Raw genomic sequence first — 21,236 nt, forward strand, 5'->3', positions numbered from 1 at the left:
TGTAAGTCAAGGACTACCTGTAGTTTTATAGTTTTAAAGAGCTGTGGTGGCATAGTGGTTAGAATACAGTTTGGCAGGCTAATTCGGCTGACTGCCAGGGGTTCAATCCTGACTAGTTCAAGGTTGAATCAGCCTTCCATCCTTTTGAGGTCGGTAAAATGAGGACCCAGATTGTTGGGGGCAATAGGCTGACTCTGTAAAGTGTTTAGAGAGGGCTGCTAGAAGCACTGTGAAGCAGTATATTAGTCTAAGTGCTATTGCTATAGTTTTAGATTTGATTCAGATGAAAGTGCTTTGAATTTTGCAGTTCATGGCTAGGTGGTGGAGAAGTTCTTGGTAGAAATGTTGAGACTTTTAGACTCATTTCTTTGACTGATTAATAAGTATTTTTGTCCCTGCTTTCCCCCCCCAGGTGACAACTGACCTCTATCAGGTATTAGCTGCCAAAGGTTATCAATTGGAGTGCCGTGGAGTCATCAAAGTCAAGGGCAAAGGCGAGATGACTACTTATTTTTTGAATGGAGGCCCTACCAGTTAGCAAGAACCTTTGGAACCAAGGAAACTTTTAAGCTGGGCTTAAGCAGCACGGGGTTGATTGGTTCTCTCTATTTGATCTGAATTTTAGAACCGAACTTCTAGAAAGGAGAGTCCTTATATTTCTGTCATGGCATCCTCGACAGTGTTGACAAAGAGAAGATGGGTGTGATCACACTGCCCCTTAAGAGACGTATTTTTTTATTTATTGGGAGCAAAGCCTAATTTGGAGTGCCCCTCCCCCTGCTGGGCCCATTTCTTTGGGATCAGGAAAAGAAACTCATTCTTGTACAACTTACTCCTCTCCTAGCATTGACCAAACAATCTGGCGAGGGGAAGCTATAGCAGCGGTTAAAAGTCACGCCGATTTATAAATCTCTGGATCCAGAAAGCTGATATTTTCACTTTAATTCTGGAGAGGGCTGTTCCACTCGCCTCTCCCCAGGGTTACTTGGATGTTCTTCAGAAGAGGCCATAGTCCTCTTGCGTTGGCACTTTACCACAACTTTGGGAAGTTCATCTACGCTGCTTGCCCTCAAAATGCCTATTGAACATCGCATTAGAACGCCGCATCTCTCACAGCAACACCTGCTTGGTCTGTTTTTTGCACACGTGCACACAAATTTGTCACTGTGAAGTTCAGGAATGCGTATTTCTTGGGAAAGGGTGATAGTTTGGGGGAAGGGAGGGTACAGTTCTTATTTGCCAAACCGCTGTGAGGAAAGAATGGTGAGGTTTGAGGTGCTTCAGAAAAGGGACCTCGGGACTCTGGCTTTGATACCAAAGAAAAGGGGTGGGGTGATGCAGCTTGTTTTCTCCGTCTGCCCTGCCTTTCCAAAATAGGCAGAGAAAAGACATGATCCCACTTTCTGGAAGAGCAAAAGGAGGAGCTTGACCTACGACCGGAGGAAGTGGTTTGATAGGCTTACCTCTTTCACTTTCTGCAGGAGGTCCCCAAAAGAAAAGAAACGGCAATTGTTAGCTCCTAAATGAGGGGGACAGAACCTGTTCCTTCCACATGGGACTTTCGTTACCGCCGTTTCCCATCTACCTACAATTTTCTTCAAAGTTCCCTATCCGATGGTCTTCCTGACATTCTCTTTATAGCCTGTTTAGGTTGGGGGAGGGAATTGCAACGTTTGCATCAGGCGGTCCAGGTTTGATGTCTCCTGAATCCTTGAACTGCCCCCCACCCTGACCTTGGAAGAAAGGAGGAGGGAAGAGGAAAGGGGTTACAAATCAGCAAGGAGAGCCAGTGTTACACGCTAGTGTAATTTGGGGGAGAATTTGGTGCTGCAGATGTGGGTGGGCCCCGAGGTTCCCTCTGTCCAAAGATTGCTTGAAGATTGGAGAAAGGAAGCTTGAGTATCGCAGTAAAAATAAATTTAAAAAAAACCACGTTTGTACTGTTTGGGGATGGGCGAGTGCACACGATAAAAAGGGTTCCATCCAGCGATGGAAATTCTGCACTTAGTGGGACTTGGTACTGCATGAATCTCAATTCTAAAACTATTTCTTCTACCGATTACTGAATTAAGTCCAATAGTGGGAAGGAGACTTGCCGGATGATGAAGACATGAAGCCTGCTTCAGTTCTGTGGCTTTATTTTTTTGCCTTTGTTTTCTCCTTTATGGAGAGGGTATGATTGTAATCTCCATGGTGCCTGCAACTTTCTTTTCCACCCTGAAGAGATACGGTATCTTTTCTTTCGATCCTGCCCGAAGGAACTCTTTCTCATATGACAACTCTGGATTTTAGTGGCTGTAGCATTTTTTGTTTTACAGATGGGCTCTGCTAACGTTGCTTTGATCTTGTCTCTGCTGAGTCTACAATTGGCACATTGCAGCCTCCCTCCCTGTCTGCCCACGCCCCCATCAATGTCGACACTTTTGAACCAAGGGTGGGTTGGTGGGGTGTCAATTCAGAAGTGGCAGGTAATAGGAAATCCAAGCAATGGGACGGTATCAGATAATGTAATATTTCTGTTTCTCTTAAAGCAGATGAGAGGAAAAAAAATCTATTTGAAGGTGTTTTTTTCTTTTTAAGCAAGCTGGAGAGATGGTTACCATTTTAAATTGCTGGTTTAAAAAAATATCTTTAATTGCTTCAAATTTTTTAAAAGATTTTTTTTTTAATGGAAGGCAATGGCCTCTCAGCATAGTCTCTGTGTTATTAGTGCCCATCTTGATGACAGGCTCTGCGGAGGAGAAAAGTGAATGGTGTGACGAAAGCATCATGCCCGTATCTCCGTACTCCATTTAGAGCTGATGCTAAAATGGCTCAACCTTGTTCCACGGAGAGAAAAATAAATGGAGTAGGTGATTATGGCACTTATTTGGTACTTTTTTGTTTGTATTTATATATATATATATATTATATATATATAAATTATATATTAAAAATCACTTTCTATTATGCTGTTTCATTTTTATTCTGTGTAGTGCATTTCAGTGTGTTTACTTATCCGTCATCTCTGCTTCCCTCTGTCCTATGTGCACACACAATATACACATGGCCCAAGAATGAAATTATGAGCAGGGAGAGGGCAACATTAAACATTGTATAATTTCATTGGACTGGCATCATCACATACTGTTATTGGTTTTGTCATACAATTAAGAAGCCCTAAGTTGCAAGGCCATGTGTGCCTCTGTGCGAGAAAGCACATTGAACATAATGAGGCTTCTTACTAAATTCAGATGTGTTGTGACCCAGACCCAAGTAGGTAGTAATAAACTTAGTCCGTGGAAAAACAAAGTTTATTCGAACAGCTGGGAATTCATTCGTTCAACTCAAAGTAAAACAAATGCCACCCAACACAAATTCCTCAATTATCTAACAAACCTTAGTCCAATTAGGCAAACTGCCAAAGGCCCTTTCTGGCAAATGTCCAGATGCCACAAAAACAAAGACGTACATGAAGCAGAAGACAGAGCAAAAGACGCAGCTACAACGTTTTCTGGCAAAGCCCAAATGCCATTGCTGGTCTGTTTTAAGCCTTATGGGAGGGGCCAATCATCTCTTGGCCCTACTCGTAAGTTGTCATTTTTGCTTGAGCTGCTCTTGCCTTCTGGCAGCTCTTCTCATGTGTGCATTAGGAACAGGCTCCTCCTGTTCCTCTGCCTCACCACCATCAGGCTCCGGAGTCTGCACCTCACTTCCCGATGGCCCTGGCCTCACTTCAGCCTCATTGCTGTCCGACTCCGTTGCCAGCTCCATAGGCTGCTGACGGACCACAATAAGATGGTCCTGGACTTAAAACCATTTGTTTAGTGACTGAAGTTACATCACTGAAAAAAGTGATCACCATTTTTCACACAACTGGTGCAGCATCCCCATGGTCACTGGATCAAAATTCAGATGTTTGGCAACTGGCTTGTGTTATGATAGTTACAGTAGCCTTAACTGTTGTTGGGGGGGCAATAAGTTGACTTTGTAAAAAAATATGCAAATAGAATGAGACTATTGCCTTATACATTGTAAGCCGCCCCTGAGTCTTCGGAGAAGGGCGGGGTATAAATGTAAACAAAAATTAAATAAAATAAATAAAATAAAATAAACTGTGTTACTATTAACCACTGCAGCAATTTACCTAACCGTGGTAAGAAAGGTCATAAAAGGAGGTAAAACTCACTTAGCACCTGGCTCAATTGTCATAAGTCAAGGACTACTTGTAATGCTCTGAAGATGCTTGGTGGCTGCAGTTCCCTGGGTGTTAATAGCTGAAGGACACAGCAGGTTGGGCAAAGTTTTAACAAGCTGCTTCTTTTAATATTTTTATATGCCACTGCAAACTCATGATTGGGTGGTTCCCAAAACCAAAATGCAATCTCAGTTGAACTGTGCAAAATGATAAAAACAGTTTTAAATGAAGAGGATGGCAACCCTTCGTTGCTCATACGTTTTCAAGTTTTGAAATCTCAGTTAAAAGAGGCAATTTTGAGCAGATTGCCTGCTTAAAGTCTTGGTGGAGCCAATATTCCCAGCTTCCCTCATGCAAAGGCCAGGCCCAAGCCCTGCCTCCTGAACAATGTTGCTTCATCTCACATGGTGATAGGAACTTAAGCAGACCTTCTCTCAGCCTTAAAAGTATAGCCGTTATGGACAATATTACTTAGTAATTAGTCAAACAATTTAAAACAATTTAAGGAAAGTTGATATTTATTTTATTTAGCGTATGGCAAATACATGGACTTATAGTTGTTTATTTGTAGAGAGACAGGAGTTCTATAAAGATGTCTGGCTGCCAACTGTCATTAACTGCCAATTCTTCAATGCAGTCTGGCTGCCACTTGTTGCTAAGTCGTTCGGTTCACACTACCGTGTTATCCAGGATGCGCCACAAGGAGGCGAACTGGCATCACACCCCACTTGATATTTAAGAGGATGTGTACATATTCTTTCCTTGGGAAGCAAGACATATTCTAATGAGAGCGGTGGAGGATGAATGGAGTAACTCCTGTCTGCACTTCCATCTCCAGTTTTGAGAGCTTTTCCTACCAAGTATGATCAGCATGTTGACAATAACCCGGTCAATCCATCTGGTGGTTGTGAAGACTGAGGACTCATCTTTGGAGAGGACATCAGCTTGTGAAGATTAATATTTTTAAATGTTGGGAGAAAAATCCATCTGGTTCAGTTCCAAGCTGGAAGAAAGACACTGGAAACATGGAGGCTGATTGGAAAGATGGTTTAATGATGAAGCAGAACCACCAAGCACATGGTTCTAGTGCAGCTGACCACATGGAGTTGAGAGTAGGGGGTATTTATAATGTCTCTTGGGCTTTGCACTTGAACTTTCTGTTTCTGTGCAAGAACATGTATTCTATTTTCTGTTGTCAGACTCCCACAGGGCCATGTACAAATTCTAGGATGTCTGAGCTAAGCTTGGTTGGAGTTTGGCTGATGCAATGAAGGGGCTTGTGTTGGCCAATTCCTATTGTGGCTGAGAGCTAACCCTACCTTGCTGCAGGGAGTAATGGATTACCAAATGTACATTTCTAAAGATGGCCTCAGCTTAGTATCTGTTTGGTGGCAGGGAGCTGAGGTTCTGAGTTTTTGTTTCCCTTAAGATTTTTATTTCTCTTTTAGGGGAAATATTTTATCCTGCCTTTTTAAAATATTTCTCAAAATGTTTCATTCTTCAAGGAGGGGGTAACTTCCCACAATGAAAATACCTCCATTTTTTTAAAAAAATCTATTGCCTAACCAATTAAGGCCACATATTTAAATCACTTAAAGGATTATATGTGAAATGGTTTCTCTTTTAAAGCTGTATTTAAAGATGCAAACAATTCAAAAAATTAAATGAATATCCAAAAAAACCAATGGACATCTCTTATCAAAGCTAGTTATATTAATTCATATCATCTTATACAATTAATATGGGTTAAGGCAGTTATTTAACAGTGAGTGCAGGTGGGAAATCAAATACATAGTTTATGCTAATTTGCTTTTTTAGTTAACATTTGCTCCTGCCATTAAATCTAGCCATTAAATTATAGCCACAACCAATAGTGTCCATAAACCCAGTTAAAGTTATTTATAATAAAGATGTTTGTCAAAAAACACACATCACCTCTATTTAGGTCATGATAATATTGAGTTGTGAAGGGAAGTCTGTACTCCACTCTTAGACAACTGAAAGAATTCCCAAGTATAGGACAAATGTAATATCTATATTTATGCAACAAGCTAGCAGCTTGGCTGAATCCATAGGGTGAGAGGTTGGAGGCCTCAAATCCCACAGACAACCTCTGGCTCTACATATCCAAATTCTACCTCCTGCTTGGTGAATATCTTTTCCTCATGTTCTCTTCACTAATCCTAATGTATGAGTTAGTGATTGTACAGCCTATACTCTGATAGGCAAATAACAGAAAAATACAGTAAATAAAAAAGAGAAATTCTACAATATCCTGTCTTCAGCCTACAGTGTTGAAGCTGAGACGAGTGAATACATATTGCTGTACTGAAGACTGGCTGGCAACAAAGGTGCAGAATTGTGATAGCAAACTGATGTTAGGTCTTAACATTTTCTATAATGGAAATTCAGTAAGACCCATTCTTGGGAATGTTGCTTGTATTTTAAAATCTTTCAATTTCCTATCCCACATTCTGTAACTTAACCTTTGCCCTTTTAATGTCTGAAACTAAATTGCACTTTGTTTTCATTGAAAACAACATGAAAAGTCATTAACGCATTAGTACTTTCTGTGCTTCAGTAGCAATATCCAGTCTGGGCAGTGGATGTTAAACTTTTTCAGGGTGCAAAACCTGTTAATTAAAATAAGAACAAATCCTGGAACCACTAATCAAGAAGCAAACTTGTGATAGAAACTTGGTAGTATTCAAGTGAATTCCCATTCACTCCCTTTAATTTCTTATCTAAACCCTATCAGTTTTTTATAGAACACTGTTGGAAAATCCCTGATTTATTCAGCCTTATATGATCTTGGAAAAGTTACTTGTGGGGTTAGCTCTGTAGACCTTGAAAGGGAGATTACCAAGATATGGCTGTTGGTTCGATTGGGAAAATAATCCAAAAGAAGGCGGGTCAAATGATGTCTATATTGTCGCCAAGACAATTAAATGGATGAGTCAATGAAGTCATCAGGAACTGAGCTTGATTCAAATGAGTATTTGGGATTGGGTGATTCTATTGGCTATGGTGAGAATTGATAATTTTGAGCATGGTTAACTGCTCACTAAAATACAATGAATATAGGACCCACCTAGTATCTTTATTCTGCCAGATAAGAGACTTTATCTTCTTTTTTAGGCAATGGTGCAGGTTAGGGCTTCTGAGCTAAAGTTAAGGACTTTTAACCATTAACAAGCAGAACAATGTGCAAACACAGCCATTCAAGGGGAAAGGGCACAATGCGAGCCTGGAATTTGAGTATCTAAAGATGGTTTCCTTGTAAGCTGATTTTACATCCAGGTTTACTTTTCTTGTTAATACCACATGGACTTAGTAGTCATGGGGAAGCAAGTACCTGGTTGTCAGCAGGTTGGCTCAACAGAGTAAACCAGAAATAAGCAAAGCAGAGAGAATGGTGTGATCTTTTTGAAATGTTAAACTTCACATCCACATTCCTACCTTAAGCCATTTGATAGCAATAGCGTTTAGACTTGTATACCACTTTACAGCCCTCGCTATGCAGTTTACAAAGGCACCTTGGAAAGACGCAAGGCTGAGTCAACCTTGAACCTGGTGAGATTTGAACTGCCAAATTGGAGGCAGATGGCATTATTGCACTCTAACCACTGCACCACCACGGCTCAACGGGGGTGAAGATGGCATTGTGCCATCTTTTCCTATACCATTTCATTTTTCTATTAAAATCTTTTAACCCTGCCACGGATATTTTAAGTGTTATCTCACCGCATGCACTGGAAACCACTGAGAATCATCAGACTGCAATGGGAGTGTAAATTTGATAAATAATAAGGAACACTGCTGTAATGAGTGACATGCTACTGTGTAAATAAAAATGCTTTTCTAATGCAAGAAAAACAACCCTCCTTCTGGACCGAGGCCAAATTGTGTTCTGCTCTGGATTTATTGAAACACCAAAAAAAAAAAGGACTCAGCCTCTCACAGGAGAAAAAGAACAAATTCGTTAATTCCACATATTGTCCCGGTCAAGGGGCTCTCCTGCTTCTTAGGCTTCAGGAACCTGCACTCAGAACAGGCTGAAGAGAGGATCGGTGACTGTCATGTGGTCTATAAACCTACAGCCAAAAAAAAAAAATTAAAAAAAATGGAATTTTTAATTCCCTTTCCTGTTCTTAGTCTCTAGAACCATTAAAGTGCACTATACCTGACAGCATATGCACCTAGACAAATTCCTTGTGTGTCCAATCACACTTGGCCAATAAAAATTCTATTCTATTCTATTCTATTCTATTCTATTCTATTCTATTCTATTCTATTCTATTCTATTCTATTCTATTCTACCCTATGTTTAAAAGAACGAAATATAACAGTGCAGAGAGAATTTGTTCTGCAGGAAACCTTTGTCCTTTAAAAAAAATCTAAGCACCAAGCAATGAAAATCATCTTTGGCCTAATCAAAAGAAAGCTTGTACCCCGCAAGTCAATCCCATCCAAAGGGGACAAGTTGATTTCACACAGTTTGCTCTTCTGGACTGAGTAACCCGCTTCTCAAACCCCGAGACGCCGACCCGGCCGCACTCAGTCCAGCAAAGGACGAAGAGCTCCCCCGCAGGCGCGGTACTTCTTTAAGGGCTCCCGGCTGTCATGTGATGCCTTTAACCCTCCAGTACCTCGCCGCTGCTCTGACTCGGCTCACTCCGACTCGCTGAGCCGATGGGGTCGGATAGGCGCGGAAGGGGCTTCTAAAGCCCGGTGCCGGCAGCTGCTCGTTCATTTGCTAAGGTAAGATAAAAGCGGACCGCATTCCGCTTCCCCTCCGGAATAAGCTATTTACTCCCTTAAGATACCTTGCGCGGACAGCTGAGGAGATGGGAGTCATGGGGGTCTCAGAAACAATGTCTCTTTCCCGCCGCCCCCCACCCCGCCACCTCCGTGTTTTGGCAGAGCGCCTCCATCTCACCGTAGCCTGATGAAAAGTGCACGTGTATGTATGTATGTATCTACGTACACGCGCGCGCGAATCTCCTGATGGGCAATCAGATTGGTAAACTATAACGGGTACGCCTTATTCTGCCCCCTGGCGGTCCTTCCGCGCAGGTGCACTCGGTGACCGCTTTTTTTTTTTTTGACGGTCCGGTTTAACAAAACAAGAGTTGTTGCTGGCTTGGGCTGCTCACGTGAAGGATTAAATTTGATATTTCTTGGTTGTGAGAAAAATCGGGCATATTTATAGGGGTTCGGAATAGCTGGTGTGACATGCTTCTCTCTCCCTCCACCCCCCATCTCCTCCATCCCTCGAATTCAGACATATACAGCTTCCTGGTTACAATCCAGGAAAAATGCTGGCTGTCCTGTATGCATTTTTCCTCATAGGCTGTGTTCATACAACACGAGTTAGATCTAATGAATTGATTGTACGATACAGTATATTAAGCTAAATGTGGTCAATTTTAGCCTTTATTGGTGTTGTTTTTTTTTGGCCACTTGCCATGTGCAAATCCAGACTTTTTGATTAGTTCAAGTGTCTTATCTAAACCTGGAAAATGGGCTAGTTAAGTAATCAGATTAAGCAGGTTGTGAGAATGTAGGTTTAAGATAGCAGGAGCTGAGGTGTTATCTCATCCAACGTTAGCCTTAAGCAATAGCAAAATATAGTACATTTTAATCAGTATTGCTCTTTGTTTATCAAAGTACAAAATACTCATGTAAATTTTAAACCAGTTTTAAGTACAGACAAAAACAATGTTGGTTTTGTGAGAGTTCTAGCTCTGCTAGAAATCTAGTTTCCTTTTAAAAGAATGAATGGAACCTTATTATCTCAGCTTTCCTGCAAAACACAGGAAGCCTTTAATTTTGGGACAAAGTTCCCATCCAATAATACTATGGGTCTTCTCGGTTTCTTATGAAAGATTAGGGTAATTGTACATCCAGCATCCATGTTTTGGTGTAATTATTTTAGCCCATAATTTAAGTTTGTTCTGTAACTGTGTGCAGGTAGTCCTTGCTTAGTGACCATTTGAAGTTATGTCAGACCACCACCACCCTACCCTGCCCCAAGAACCTACTTATGACTCCTTTTTGAAGTTACAGATGCTACCGCACTCCGATAGTCATTCATCCTTACAACTAACTACAAGGATGCTGCCTATCTTCTTCCCCACCCCCATTCCACTCTGCCAGGTCTGCTCACTGATGAAATTAGTAAGCTTATGAAGCTTACCAGCAATGTGGCCCTGACTCTTTAACTAGATTTCTCTTAAAATGGGAAGTTTCTACACCTGAGAGCAATCATAAGTCACATACTGATACAGTTTCAGATGAAGGAAGTTAGATCATCCATTTTAGACTAGATCAGGGGTGTCAAACTCGTGGCATCACGTGATGTTGTGACTTTCCCCCCCTTTGCTAAACCGGGGGTGGGCATGGCCAGTGCGTGACGCATCCAGCCTGTGGGCGGCGAGTTTGACACCTCTGGATTAGATGGAAGAACTAATTTTTTGCTGCTCACTGGATGCTTACTTGGTCATCGGGCTCCGCAGCAGTGGATGCCTTGGGACCTTTATCCAAGGTAATGTATCTTCTGGCTTGATTGATAGATTCTTAGGCTGCCACCAACCAATATCTTGTCCACAAGTTAGTGGTACCCTGTATTCTTGATTGGGGTCTAGAAAAGAGATTAAGCCTTCTGATTGTTTGGAAAAGGCCTAAACAGGGCAAGGTAGGATCTCTAAACAAAACTGCCTTTGACCAAGCCTTTCCCTCTGGCTGTTTCTTATTTAACTACTTTATTTTTTTTTTAAATTTGCATTTATATCCCGCCCTTCTCTGAAGACTCAGGGCGGCTTACACTATGTTAAGCAATAGTCTTCATCCATTTGTATATTATATACAAAGTCAACTTTTATTGCCCCCAACAATCTGGCTCCTCATTTTACCTACCTTATAAAGGATGGAAGGCTGAGTCAACCTTTCCTGGAAGCCCAATGGTTATTCTTTCCTGTATTTTGCCAGACTTGCTAAACGTAGCCTGGAATCATTAATACTTTCCCAGTACTTAATGTAATGGTTTCATTTATTCCAAACGGTTGGCTAAGACTTAATATTCAACCTAGTATCTATGGATAGCTTTAAAAGATGGAACTACCTGGTTGACCTTTTCTGGTCTGGAATCTAAGAATAGACCGGCCCGATAGGAAACTACCAGAAACTACCAGAAAATAGGAGAGGTATGGAGGAAGACAGTGGTAAACAATTTTCATTCCTCTGTCAGAACTTCATGAATATGTCATGAAGTCACCAGGAATTGAGCTCAGGTCAAAGGAGACTTATTTAAAGGCCATTTCAGCTGATTGCTAAATTAATTATTTGATCATCAATTAGTTGAAACTAACGTCAATGTGAAGGTTTTTGCTTCTTTTCCATCACCAATCTCTTTCCACTTATGACTGTATGACTGTAACTTTTTGTTGCTATCATTAAGGGTGAAATTGTACCCTATGACCATCATTTGTGTTGTAAATGTTGTACCTTGATGAAGGTATTTTTTCTTTTATGTACACTGAGAGCATATGCACCAAGACAAAATTCCTTGTGTGTCCAATCACATTTGGCCAATAAATTCTATTCTATTCTATTCTATATTACCCAAATAGCTGGCAGTGAATACAGGACCAAGCTACAAGATGGGACTGTTGGTCTCCTCATCTGCTGCAGGAAACCCAGGGGCCACCAGGTTTTCTTTTGGTTCAGTCCACATTGTCTCCTAACATGCTCTTGAACTGTGCTCTCTATCCATGCTGTTGCTGTTAACTCAAAAGACTTGAAGTACTATATTGTAAATTGTGCAATGTATTCCCTTGGGGGAACAGGGACCCAGCAACCTTCCAGGTATTATGGGGTTCTTTTACCCATGGCCAATATTGCTGCATGATCACAAATTAAGCTTCTAGTGAATCATAGGTTCTTCTGCATTTCTGTATTTCTGCATTTACTGAAACTTTGATTTAAACCAGACTCTTGGTGCTTCTTCACCTACATTTCTTGAGCCGCTTCTTTCTGATAGCCTCTTGATATTTCTCATGGCTGCCCTGGTGTTCAATGTCGTCACCATATCCAAATTGTCCTATGGGTGGGAGCTTTGGGTAGAAAAGTTCCAATTTGGGAGAGGTTGTTCCCACTGGAGATGGACAGAAAAAAATGTCACTCTAGAAGAAAGCAATTCCCAGACAAATTCCTTGTGTGTCCAATCACATTTGGCCAATAAATTCTATTCTATTCTATTCTATATTACCCAAATAGCTGGCAGTGAATACAGGACCAAGCTACAAGATGGGACTGTTGGTCTCCTCATCTGCTGCAGGAAACCCAGGGGCCACCAGGTTTTCTTTTGGTTCAGTCCACATTGTCTCCTAGCATGCTCTTGAACTGTGCTCTCTATCCATGCTGTTGCTGTTAACTCAAAAGACTTGAAGTACTATATTGTAAATTGTGCAATGTATTCCCTTGGGGGAACAGGGACCCAGCAACCTTCCAGGTATTATGGGGTTCTTTTACCCATGGCCAATATTGCTGCATGATCACAAATTAAGCTTCTAGTGAATCATAGGTTCTTCTGCATTTCTGTATTTCTGCATTTACTGAAACTTTGATTTAAACCAGACTCTTGGTGCTTCTTCACCTACATTTCTTGGCCCCAAAGGAGGTGGTTCGCAACTTGGGCGTCCTCCTGGATGGACGGCTGTCTTTTGATGAACACCTGGCGGCCGTCGCCAGGAGGGCCTTTTACCAGGTTCGCCTGGTTCACCAGTTGCGTCCCTTCCTTGATCGGGATGCCTTATGCACGGTCACTCACGCTCTGGTTACGTCTAGGCTGGATTATTGCAATGCTCTCTACATGGGGCTGCCCTTGAGGTGCACCCGGAGGCTGCAGTTAGTCCAGAATGCGGCTCTGTGAGTAATGGGAGCCGCTCGTGGCTCCCACGTGACATCGCTGCTCCGTAGCTTGCACTGGCTTCCTGTGGTCTTTCGGGTGCGCTTCAAGATTTTGGTAACTATCTTTAAAGCGCTCCATGGCTTAGGACCCGGGTACTTACGAGACCGCCTGCTGTTACCCTTTGCCTCCCACCGACCCGTACGCTCGCACAGAGAGGGTCTCCTCAGGGTGCCGTCCGCCAAACAGTGTCGGCTGGCGGCCCCCAGGAGTAGGGCCTTCTCTGTGGGGGCAGTGGCGCTCTGGAACGAACTTCCCCCCGGCCTGCGTCAAGTGCCTGATCTTCGGACCTTTCGTCGTGAGCTCAAAACATATTTATTCATTAAAGCGGGACTGGCATAATTAGTGATGTATTTTAATTGGGTTTTTTAATATTTTTTAACTTCTTAATTTAAATTTTAATAATCAGCCTTTAAAATTTGCTCTTTTTAATTGTTGTTTTAAATTGTATACATTTTTGTTTTATTTTGGCTGTACACCGCCCTGAGTCCTTCGGGAGAAGGGCGGTATAAAAATTTAATAAATAAAATAAATAAATAAATAAATAAAGGATGGAAGGCTGAGTCAACCTTTCCTGGAAGCCCAATGGTTATTCTTTCCTGTATTTTGCCAGACTTGCTAAACGTAGCCTGGAATCATTAATACTTTCCCAGTACTTAATGTAATGGTTTCATTTATTCCAAACGGTTGGCTAAGACTTAATATTCAACCTAGTATCTATGGATAGCTTTAAAAGATGGAACTACCTGGTTGACCTTTTCTGGTCTGGAATCTAAGAATAGACCGGCCCGATAGGAAACTACCAGAAACTACCAGAAAATAGGAGAGGTATGGAGGAAGACAGTGGTAAACAATTTTCATTCCTCTGTCAGAACTTCATGAATATGTCATGAAGTCACCAGGAATTGAGCTCAGGTCAAAGGAGACTTATTTAAAGGCCATTTCAGCTGATTGCTAAATTAATTATTTGATCATCAATTAGTTGGAAACTAACGTCAATGTGAAGGTTTTTGCTTCTTTTCCATCACCAATCTCTTTCCACTTATGACTGTATGACTGTAACTTTTTGTTGCTATCATTAAGGGTGAAATTGTACCCTATGACCATCATTTGTGTTGTAAATGTTGTACCTTGATGAAGGTATTTTTTCTTTTATGTACACTGAGAGCATATGCACCAAGACAAATTCCTTGTGTGTCCAATCACATTTGGCCAATAAATTCTATTCTATTCTATTCTATATTACCCAAATAGCTGGCAGTGAATACAGGACCAAGCTACAAGATGGGACTGTTGGTCTCCTCATCTGCTGCAGGAAACCCAGGGGCCACCAGGTTTTCTTTTGGTTCAGTCCACATTGTCTCCTAGCATGCTCTTGAACTGTGCTCTCTATCCATGCTGTTGCTGTTAACTCAAAAGACTTGAAGTACTATATTGTAAATTGTGCAATGTATTCCCTTGGGGGAACAGGGACCCAGCAACCTTCCAGGTATTATGGGGTTCTTTTACCCATGGCCAATATTGCTGCATGATCACAAATTAAGCTTCTAGTGAATCATAGGTTCTTCTGCATTTCTGTATTTCTGCATTTACTGAAACTTTGATTTAAACCAGACTCTTGGTGCTTCTTCACCTACATTTCTTGAGCCGCTTCTTTCTGATAGCCTCTTGATATTTCTCATGGCTGCCCTGGTGTTCAATGTCGTCACCATATCCAAATTGTCCTATGGGTGGGAGCTTTGGGTAGAAAAGTTCCAATTTGGGAGAGGTTGTTCCCACTGGAGATGGACAGAAAAAAATGTCACTCTAGAAGAAAGCAATTCCCAGACAAAATTCAAAGCAAGTTGCATAAATATTTTTTTTTATTACTCATAATACTTCAACAGTGTTGAAGTTGCAGTATATAATTCCATTTCTTGTCTGGCAAGACAAGAATCGTAATCTAAAATTTCACAACTTTTTCTGAGATAATGTATATATCTTCCTGATTTTTGTAAAAGTCCAAATGTGGAAGGTAGCTATAGTTAGTACGGATAGCAACATATTCAGAATGAAAAACTGAAATCTGTTGAAGAATGAAACTCATTCACTTTCTCATTCACTAAAAATATTTCAGTGCACCAGTGTATGTATAAATGTGCATGTGTGTGTACATTTATTAAATATTAGGATTTCAAAATTGTTATTCCTTGGGGCCTAGGAACAAAAATTTTACCAATATAATTGGATTGATATTTTGTTGAATATCCGTCTTTTAAAACATGTAATGGACATGAAAATTATCAAATAGTCAGTACTTATGCTCCATATTGTTTATGTTGGCGAGTATCTCATAGCAACCAACTGTGGTTTGTTATAGTTCTGGGAATGAATGATACATTATCTGATTGGAATGTGATAATTTTGTAAATGATGGTTACATTGCTTTAAATTTTTGAAATGTGCCTAGATATACATGCAGGAAATAGCTCTTAATAAATTCCAAGAAAAGCAAAATTTCTAATTTTATTTAGATAATACCCTTACCTGGGACTTCATATTTTGGTATTGATAGTTTTTTATCACGAAAGGGTTCCTGAGGACCTAGAAAAGTTAGTCCGAAGAAAGCCATTACCTGAGCTTTATGTTTCAGTAGTTAGGTTAAACTGTATCCAACTGCAATATTCTATTTCCTGGTTTCTGAAGCATGTTTGCTTTGTTACCGTGGTGATATCTGCTAAACTTAGTACATTATCTAAGAAAGCAGTTTGTGATGTCTTAAGACAATATAATTTGGTATAACTAGAATAGAATAGAATTTATTGGCCAAGTGTGATTGGACACACAAGGAATTTGTTTTGGTGCATATGCTCTCAGTGTACATAAAAGAAAAAAAAAATATCTTCATCAAAGGTACAACATTTACAACACAAATGATGGTCATAGGTTGCAATTTAACCCTTAATGATAGCAACAAAAAGTTACAGTCATACAGTCATAAGTGGAAAGAGATTGGTGATGAACACGATGAGAAGATTAATAGTAATGTAGATTTAGTAAATAGTTTGACAGTGTTGAGGGAATTATTTGTTTAGCAGAGTGATGGCGTTCGGGAAAAAACTGTTCTTGTGTCTAGTTGTTCTGGTGTGCACTGCTCTATAGCATCGTTTTGAGGGTAGGAGTTGAAACAGTTTATGTCCAGGATGTGAGGGATCTGCAAATATTTTCACGGCCCTCTTCTTGATTCGTGCAGTATACAGGTCCTCAATGGAAGGCAGGTTGGTAGCAATTATTTTTTCTGCAGTTCTAATTATCCTCTGAAGTCTGTGTCTTTCTTGTTGGGTTGCAGAACCAAACCAGACAGTTATAGAGGTGCAAATGACAGACTCAATAATTCCTCTGTAGAACTGGATCAGTAGCTCCTTGGGCAGTTTGAGCTTTCTGAGTTGGCGCAGAAAGAACGTTCATTGTTGTCCTTTTTTAATTATGTTTTTGATGTTAATTGTCCATTTTAGATCTTGCGATATGATAGAACCTAGAAATTTGAAGGTTTCTGTTGATACTGTGTTGTCAAGTATTGTGAGAGGTGGAAGTATGGAAGGGTTTCTCCTAAAGTCTACCACCATTTCTACAGTTTTGAGTGTGTTTAGTTCCAGATTGTTACGGTCGCACCACAAGGCTAGTCGTTCGACCTCACGTCTATATATGGATTCGTCATTGTCTCGAATGAGACCAATCACGGTTGTGTCATCTGCGAACTTCAGTAGTTTAACAGATGGATCGTTGGAGATGCAGTCATTGGTATACAGAGAGAAGTTGGGGGCCCCCTGTGCTAATTGTACAGGTATCTGAAGTGATCCCGCTAGAAATTATGTATTTTGGAACCCCATTCATGCGTCATCAACTTGCACTTATTTGCATACATCACCAAAGGATGAACAAAAATGCTCCCGACTAACTTAAGGTTCATCACATTTGTTTTGTTTGTCAGTTGGCAACACCTAGCCAACCTTGGCTGATCCCAGAAAGTTAAGCAAGGTTGGAGCTGGTCAGTCACCGGAAGAAAGATTACCAGGAAATTCTAACCATGCAGGCAAGACTAAGCATCATGGAAAAAGATAGTAGCAACTAGTTTCATAATGTTTCATGATCTGTCTTGAGGGAATCTTTATTTGACTGTATTAAATATCCAATAACCTGAAAGCTGAATCCAATCAGTTTGTTCAGGAGTCTCTGGAGCAATGCTACCAATTACCAAAATCCAATCAAATTTTGCCAAATGCAGCTTAAATGTAGGACTCATGCATGCATGCAGCCATCTTCTGATTCTATCACAGCAATAACAGCTGCCAAACAATCGAAAATCAGGGTCTTTATGTCCATTGAATTTTAAAAACCATTTTTTAAGAGACAAAAAGTTGCAAAGTAGTCAGTGAGCTCTCATCCAAAAAATGTTATGGGGCTGGATGTTAAGCAAACTTGGCTCTTTTAAAACTTGTGGACTTCAACTTCCAAAATTCCTCAGCCAGGAAAGCAAAGCAAAGCAAAGCTGGCTGAGGAACTGTGGGAGCTGAAGTCCACAAGTCTTAAAAGAGCCAAGTTTGCAGACCCCTGGTATAGGGAAGTTGGAGGCAGAAAAAAAAATCCAGGTGAATATTATAACCACGAAGTCTCGTTTTGCTTCCCACCCCCCCCCCCACCTCTCGTGCTTCCAGGATCCAAAACAACAGTCAAGAAAAGCCTGATCGCCTACAAATGAAGCGGGCAAGCCAAAAGCGGAAGCTCACGATGCAGTTTCCGCCCCCCGTTGCGTGCTGGGGCGGAAGCGCGCGCGGGGCGGCGGATTTAGACGCGATCACGTGAATGCTGGCCGGAGCGTGCGTGCCTCCTCCGGCGCATGCGCTGTGGTCGACGGCGACGACGGCCATCATGTCGGTGTCTAGCGCGGCGGCTGCGGGAGGTGGAAGACGCTGGTATTTCACCCGAGAGCAGCTCGCTCGGAGTCCTTCCTGGCGCTTAGGACTCGACCCGGACAAGGAGTTATCGTACCGGCAGCAAGCAGCTAACCTGCTTCAGGATATGGGCCAGCGCCTCAACGTGTATCCCTTCGGCAACTAGGCCGCGCCTCAAGCTGGGATTGGGCTGAGCAGGGTTACGGAAAGAGGACTAGGCCCGCCGGAGATTCGCGTAAATGACTTTGGGTGCCTGTTAGGTTTAAGCGAACGGGAGGCTGGGTGGTGGGTGTCGTAGTGTTAAGAGGGACGGGGATTGCGGTCGTCGCTCCTGTACGCGGGGAAGGGTTTCTATGGCTGGGGCGCCTTAGGCCGTGTCCCCGAAGGAGCTTGATTTGGAACCGCTAAACAGATTAGGTTTGCTCGGTGGTTGGGAAATGTTAAACGCACATGTTTTGTGCCTTGTGTTGGGATGCTGTTACGGTTTAGGCTGAAGAGTAGGCTCTGAAGGTGGGTCTTAACTGATTTGCAAAAGCAAAAGAGGCCAGTTGGTAGCACGTTACTATCGGAGGCATTTGTCTGGCGTGTTCCATTATTTGGAGGATGATGATGATAAAATTTGATATTTGATAATGTTTGTGGAGGGGAGAAAAAGTGAACCATCCTCCCCCCCCCCCCGTTTGATTTGAACATTAATTTTGAGCCTCATTTTTTTCCAGCCCTGTTGGTATTTAACATTTTGGCTGAATAAATATTGAAGTCCCTAATACCAAGCTTAGTGGATCTTTTTTAAAGATGCAATTTAGCAGGCTTAATGTGAAAATATTTGCAGTATATGTATATATAATATTGTAAGACTGGCTAAACTATTTACGTAAGGTCTTAAGTCAGAGTCTCTAATTGTGTAAATCCATGTATAGTTTTACTCAGAAATCAGTTCTGTTCTAGGTTTAGTTTTAGGAAGTCAACTTTTTTAATACTTAGCTCTCACATAATCTTTTCTTAGGAAGAATAATGCAGTATTAAATTTAACATCTTCCTTAATGATAAACCACTAGTTCTCAACTGACTATTAATACAGCAATTGTTTATATGCATCGATTCTACATGGTTCAATCCTTTACCCACTTTCATCGAAATGTAAGTATGTTATCAGTTTTGTGTTTCTCAGCTGGAGTTCTGAATGGATTTATTATATATTTTCTTTTTGGCTAATAGATGAAAGAATATGTACATAATATGGAAGTAATAGAACTTTAATAGTTGAAAAATATACTGTGGAATTAAGTTTTCAGAAACAGGTTTCATCAAATTTATGCTTCAATCTACATGCTTACAAGTAATAATGAGGTTCTTTTTAAAAAATTAAGAGGCTTTCAAAGAAACAGTTATAAACAATGCTATTTTAGAATATAACAATTGGCAAACTATGTGGCAGATTTTCAGGCATTACTGATAAAATGTTTGCTAGAACACTGACACATTAATTGGATGCCTGACATATAAGGAAGATTACTTTCTGAGGGAAATATCTTAAACTCTCAACATTGCAACTGAATGGTTTATTGTTTCCCATAATCTACATATTCTGACTTCAGACTTTTAGCTGGATTTGTGCAGATGTTAAGTTACTACAATTTATTTTGTAAGATCTTATTTATTTTCTTTACTAAGATTTTATTTTGTGATTCTCATTCAATAATCAACATATGCTCACAAAAAAATTATGCTCACAGTGTATTTTTGTAACTTGTCTAAAGAGAAAAAAAAGTTTGCAGACTGAAAATTCAGAGTGATGAAACATTCCTGCTTCAACTGTTTGCAAACAGTTTTTCCCATTGGTTCTGACGTACATTTCTTTTCCTTTGCACCTTTGAGAGTAGTGTGATTTTGCTATTTGAGAGATGGAATTTTTAATACATTTCTTATCTATAAAGGCTGTGGCACCAGCTGCCCTTTTCCTGGCAGCCAAGGTGGAGGAGCAACCTCGAAAATTGGAGCATGTCATCAAGGTTACTCATGCCTGCCTGCACCCTCTGGAAGCTGCTCCTGATACACGGAGTGAGGTAAGTAGTTAAACTTCTGTGAAAGATGTACTGTACACAATAAATCAGAGAGAAAGAACACATCCTGGCAGTGCAAATCCACCATGCTTCATTTTACTGAGAGTGCTACAGCCACCTTGAAATACAACTGAATAATTTCCAGAATAAGAGTATTTAACAGTTGAATACAGATAAAGTTACTGCTCTTGGTGCATAGTACAGAAAGCTCTCGGTTTTGTAAGCCAAATCGCTTGTCTGTCCTATGTATTCTGGCCAGTGTGTTGATAAAAGCTTGGTGTGTAGCACAGTTTGCATTGAGTAATGGATGTTGCCTGCCAGGATCATACGCTTATGGTAATATAGAAGTTGATTTGTGAAGTCCAGTCGTTTTTACTGTTCAAATAAGATTATTAAGCACATTGTTTCAGTTCTTACCACAGCCCTTCCTGACAGGACCAGCACATCTAACCTTGCCAACAAGGGGGAAGCTTTATTTTAAAACTAAATTGGAACAAAAAGGCAATGTTGAGCTTCTGCTACAGGACAATTTCAACAGTAGCAGTATGCAATCAGTAATTTTTCTTATGTGTGCATTCGGTTTTCTTTCCCCTGGAAATGGGACATTTATGCCCATTTTCTCCAGCACAAATATAATAAAGATTCCCCCTTGATGTTTTTGCCTCCTCAAGAGAGTGTTAGAAATATGCAGGCTTAATACAGAGTGCCTCATCACAAGTAACCTGCCTGTCCTCTCAACCCCAGGGTTACCTGCAACAAGCCCAAGACCTGGTCATTCTAGAGAGCATAATACTGCAGACCCTGGGTAAGTTTTCCAAGCGGACGGGCTGCTTCATGAATCTCAGACCCAAGAATGTTCCGCAGAATGGAGAGTCTAACCCAACCCCAGTCTTCTTCACAGCTGACCAATATGGAAAGCCATCAGTCCAGGCGACAGTCCTTGTCATAATGGCCAGTTTATGACTTGTTTATGTTTTGAGTGAATATATTCAGACAACTATGAATGTGCAAACAGGATTTTCTTTTTAACAGGATTTATATCCTTTAGGTTCCAGGCATTGTACTCTGGATTGAAGTCTTAGCAGCTTGACAGTCTA

At 40.9% G+C, this 21,236-nt stretch overlaps 3 protein-coding genes across 6 annotated transcripts in view; 2 read left to right on the forward strand and 1 right to left on the reverse strand.

The window, feature by feature from the left end:
- Positions 1-2,949, forward strand: part of ADCY6 (adenylate cyclase 6) — a 66,806-nt gene extending 63,857 nt beyond the window's left edge. For both annotated transcript variants that reach the window (XM_058168847.1, XM_058168848.1), the window contains one exon: positions 413-2,949. In XM_058168847.1, coding sequence (XP_058024830.1) covers positions 413-538 — 126 coding nt within the window. In that variant the 3' untranslated portion in view covers positions 539-2,949. The remainder of the gene's footprint in view (positions 1-412) is intronic.
- Positions 2,950-8,180: 5,231 nt separating this feature from the next.
- SPMIP11 (sperm microtubule inner protein 11) lies at positions 8,181-15,935 on the reverse strand. Its single transcript, XM_058174049.1, has 4 exons — positions 15,672-15,935; positions 14,783-14,923; positions 10,676-10,820; positions 8,181-8,271 (listed from the first exon to the last, which is right to left on the reverse strand). The coding sequence occupies exons 1-4, from the start codon at positions 15,754-15,756 to the stop codon at positions 8,223-8,225; spliced, it is 420 nt and encodes a 139-aa protein (XP_058030032.1). The 5' UTR covers positions 15,757-15,935; the 3' UTR covers positions 8,181-8,222.
- CCNT1 (cyclin T1) overlaps positions 8,839-21,236 on the forward strand; it is a 28,160-nt gene continuing 15,762 nt past the window's right edge. For 2 of the 3 annotated variants that reach the window (XR_009153971.1, XM_058174044.1), the window contains exons 1-5: positions 8,839-8,938; positions 17,840-18,223; positions 19,135-19,216; positions 20,014-20,142; positions 20,884-20,944. Coding sequence is in view for 1 of the 3 variants with exons in the window: in XM_058174044.1 (XP_058030027.1) it covers positions 17,988-18,223; positions 19,135-19,216; positions 20,014-20,142; positions 20,884-20,944 (508 nt within the window). In the remaining 2 variants the exon portion in view is untranslated. Of the gene's footprint in view, positions 8,939-17,839; positions 18,224-19,134; positions 19,217-20,013; positions 20,143-20,883; positions 20,945-21,236 lie in introns of those variants that run through there. The other variant, XM_058174045.1, reaches the window with a different exon arrangement.

Source organism: Ahaetulla prasina, chromosome 2 (genome assembly GCF_028640845.1).
Source record: "Ahaetulla prasina isolate Xishuangbanna chromosome 2, ASM2864084v1, whole genome shotgun sequence".
Lineage (NCBI taxonomy): Eukaryota > Metazoa > Chordata > Lepidosauria > Squamata > Colubridae > Ahaetulla > Ahaetulla prasina.

Excerpts from the sequence above, each read along its gene's own strand:
- SPMIP11 (XM_058174049.1), bottom strand. The coding sequence starts at position 15,756 with ATGGCTTTCTTCGGACTAACTTTTCTAGGTCCTCAGGAACCCTTTCGT. Across the intron at positions 10,821-14,782 it reads AAAGAAGCGGCTCAAGAAAT|ACCCCAATCAAGAATACAGG; the intron begins GTAGGTGAAGAA and ends TCTCTTTTCTAG. Across the intron at positions 8,272-10,675 it reads CTGCGGAGCCCGATGACCAA|GTTTATAGACCACATGACAG; the intron begins GTAAGCATCCAG and ends TTTTGGCTGTAG.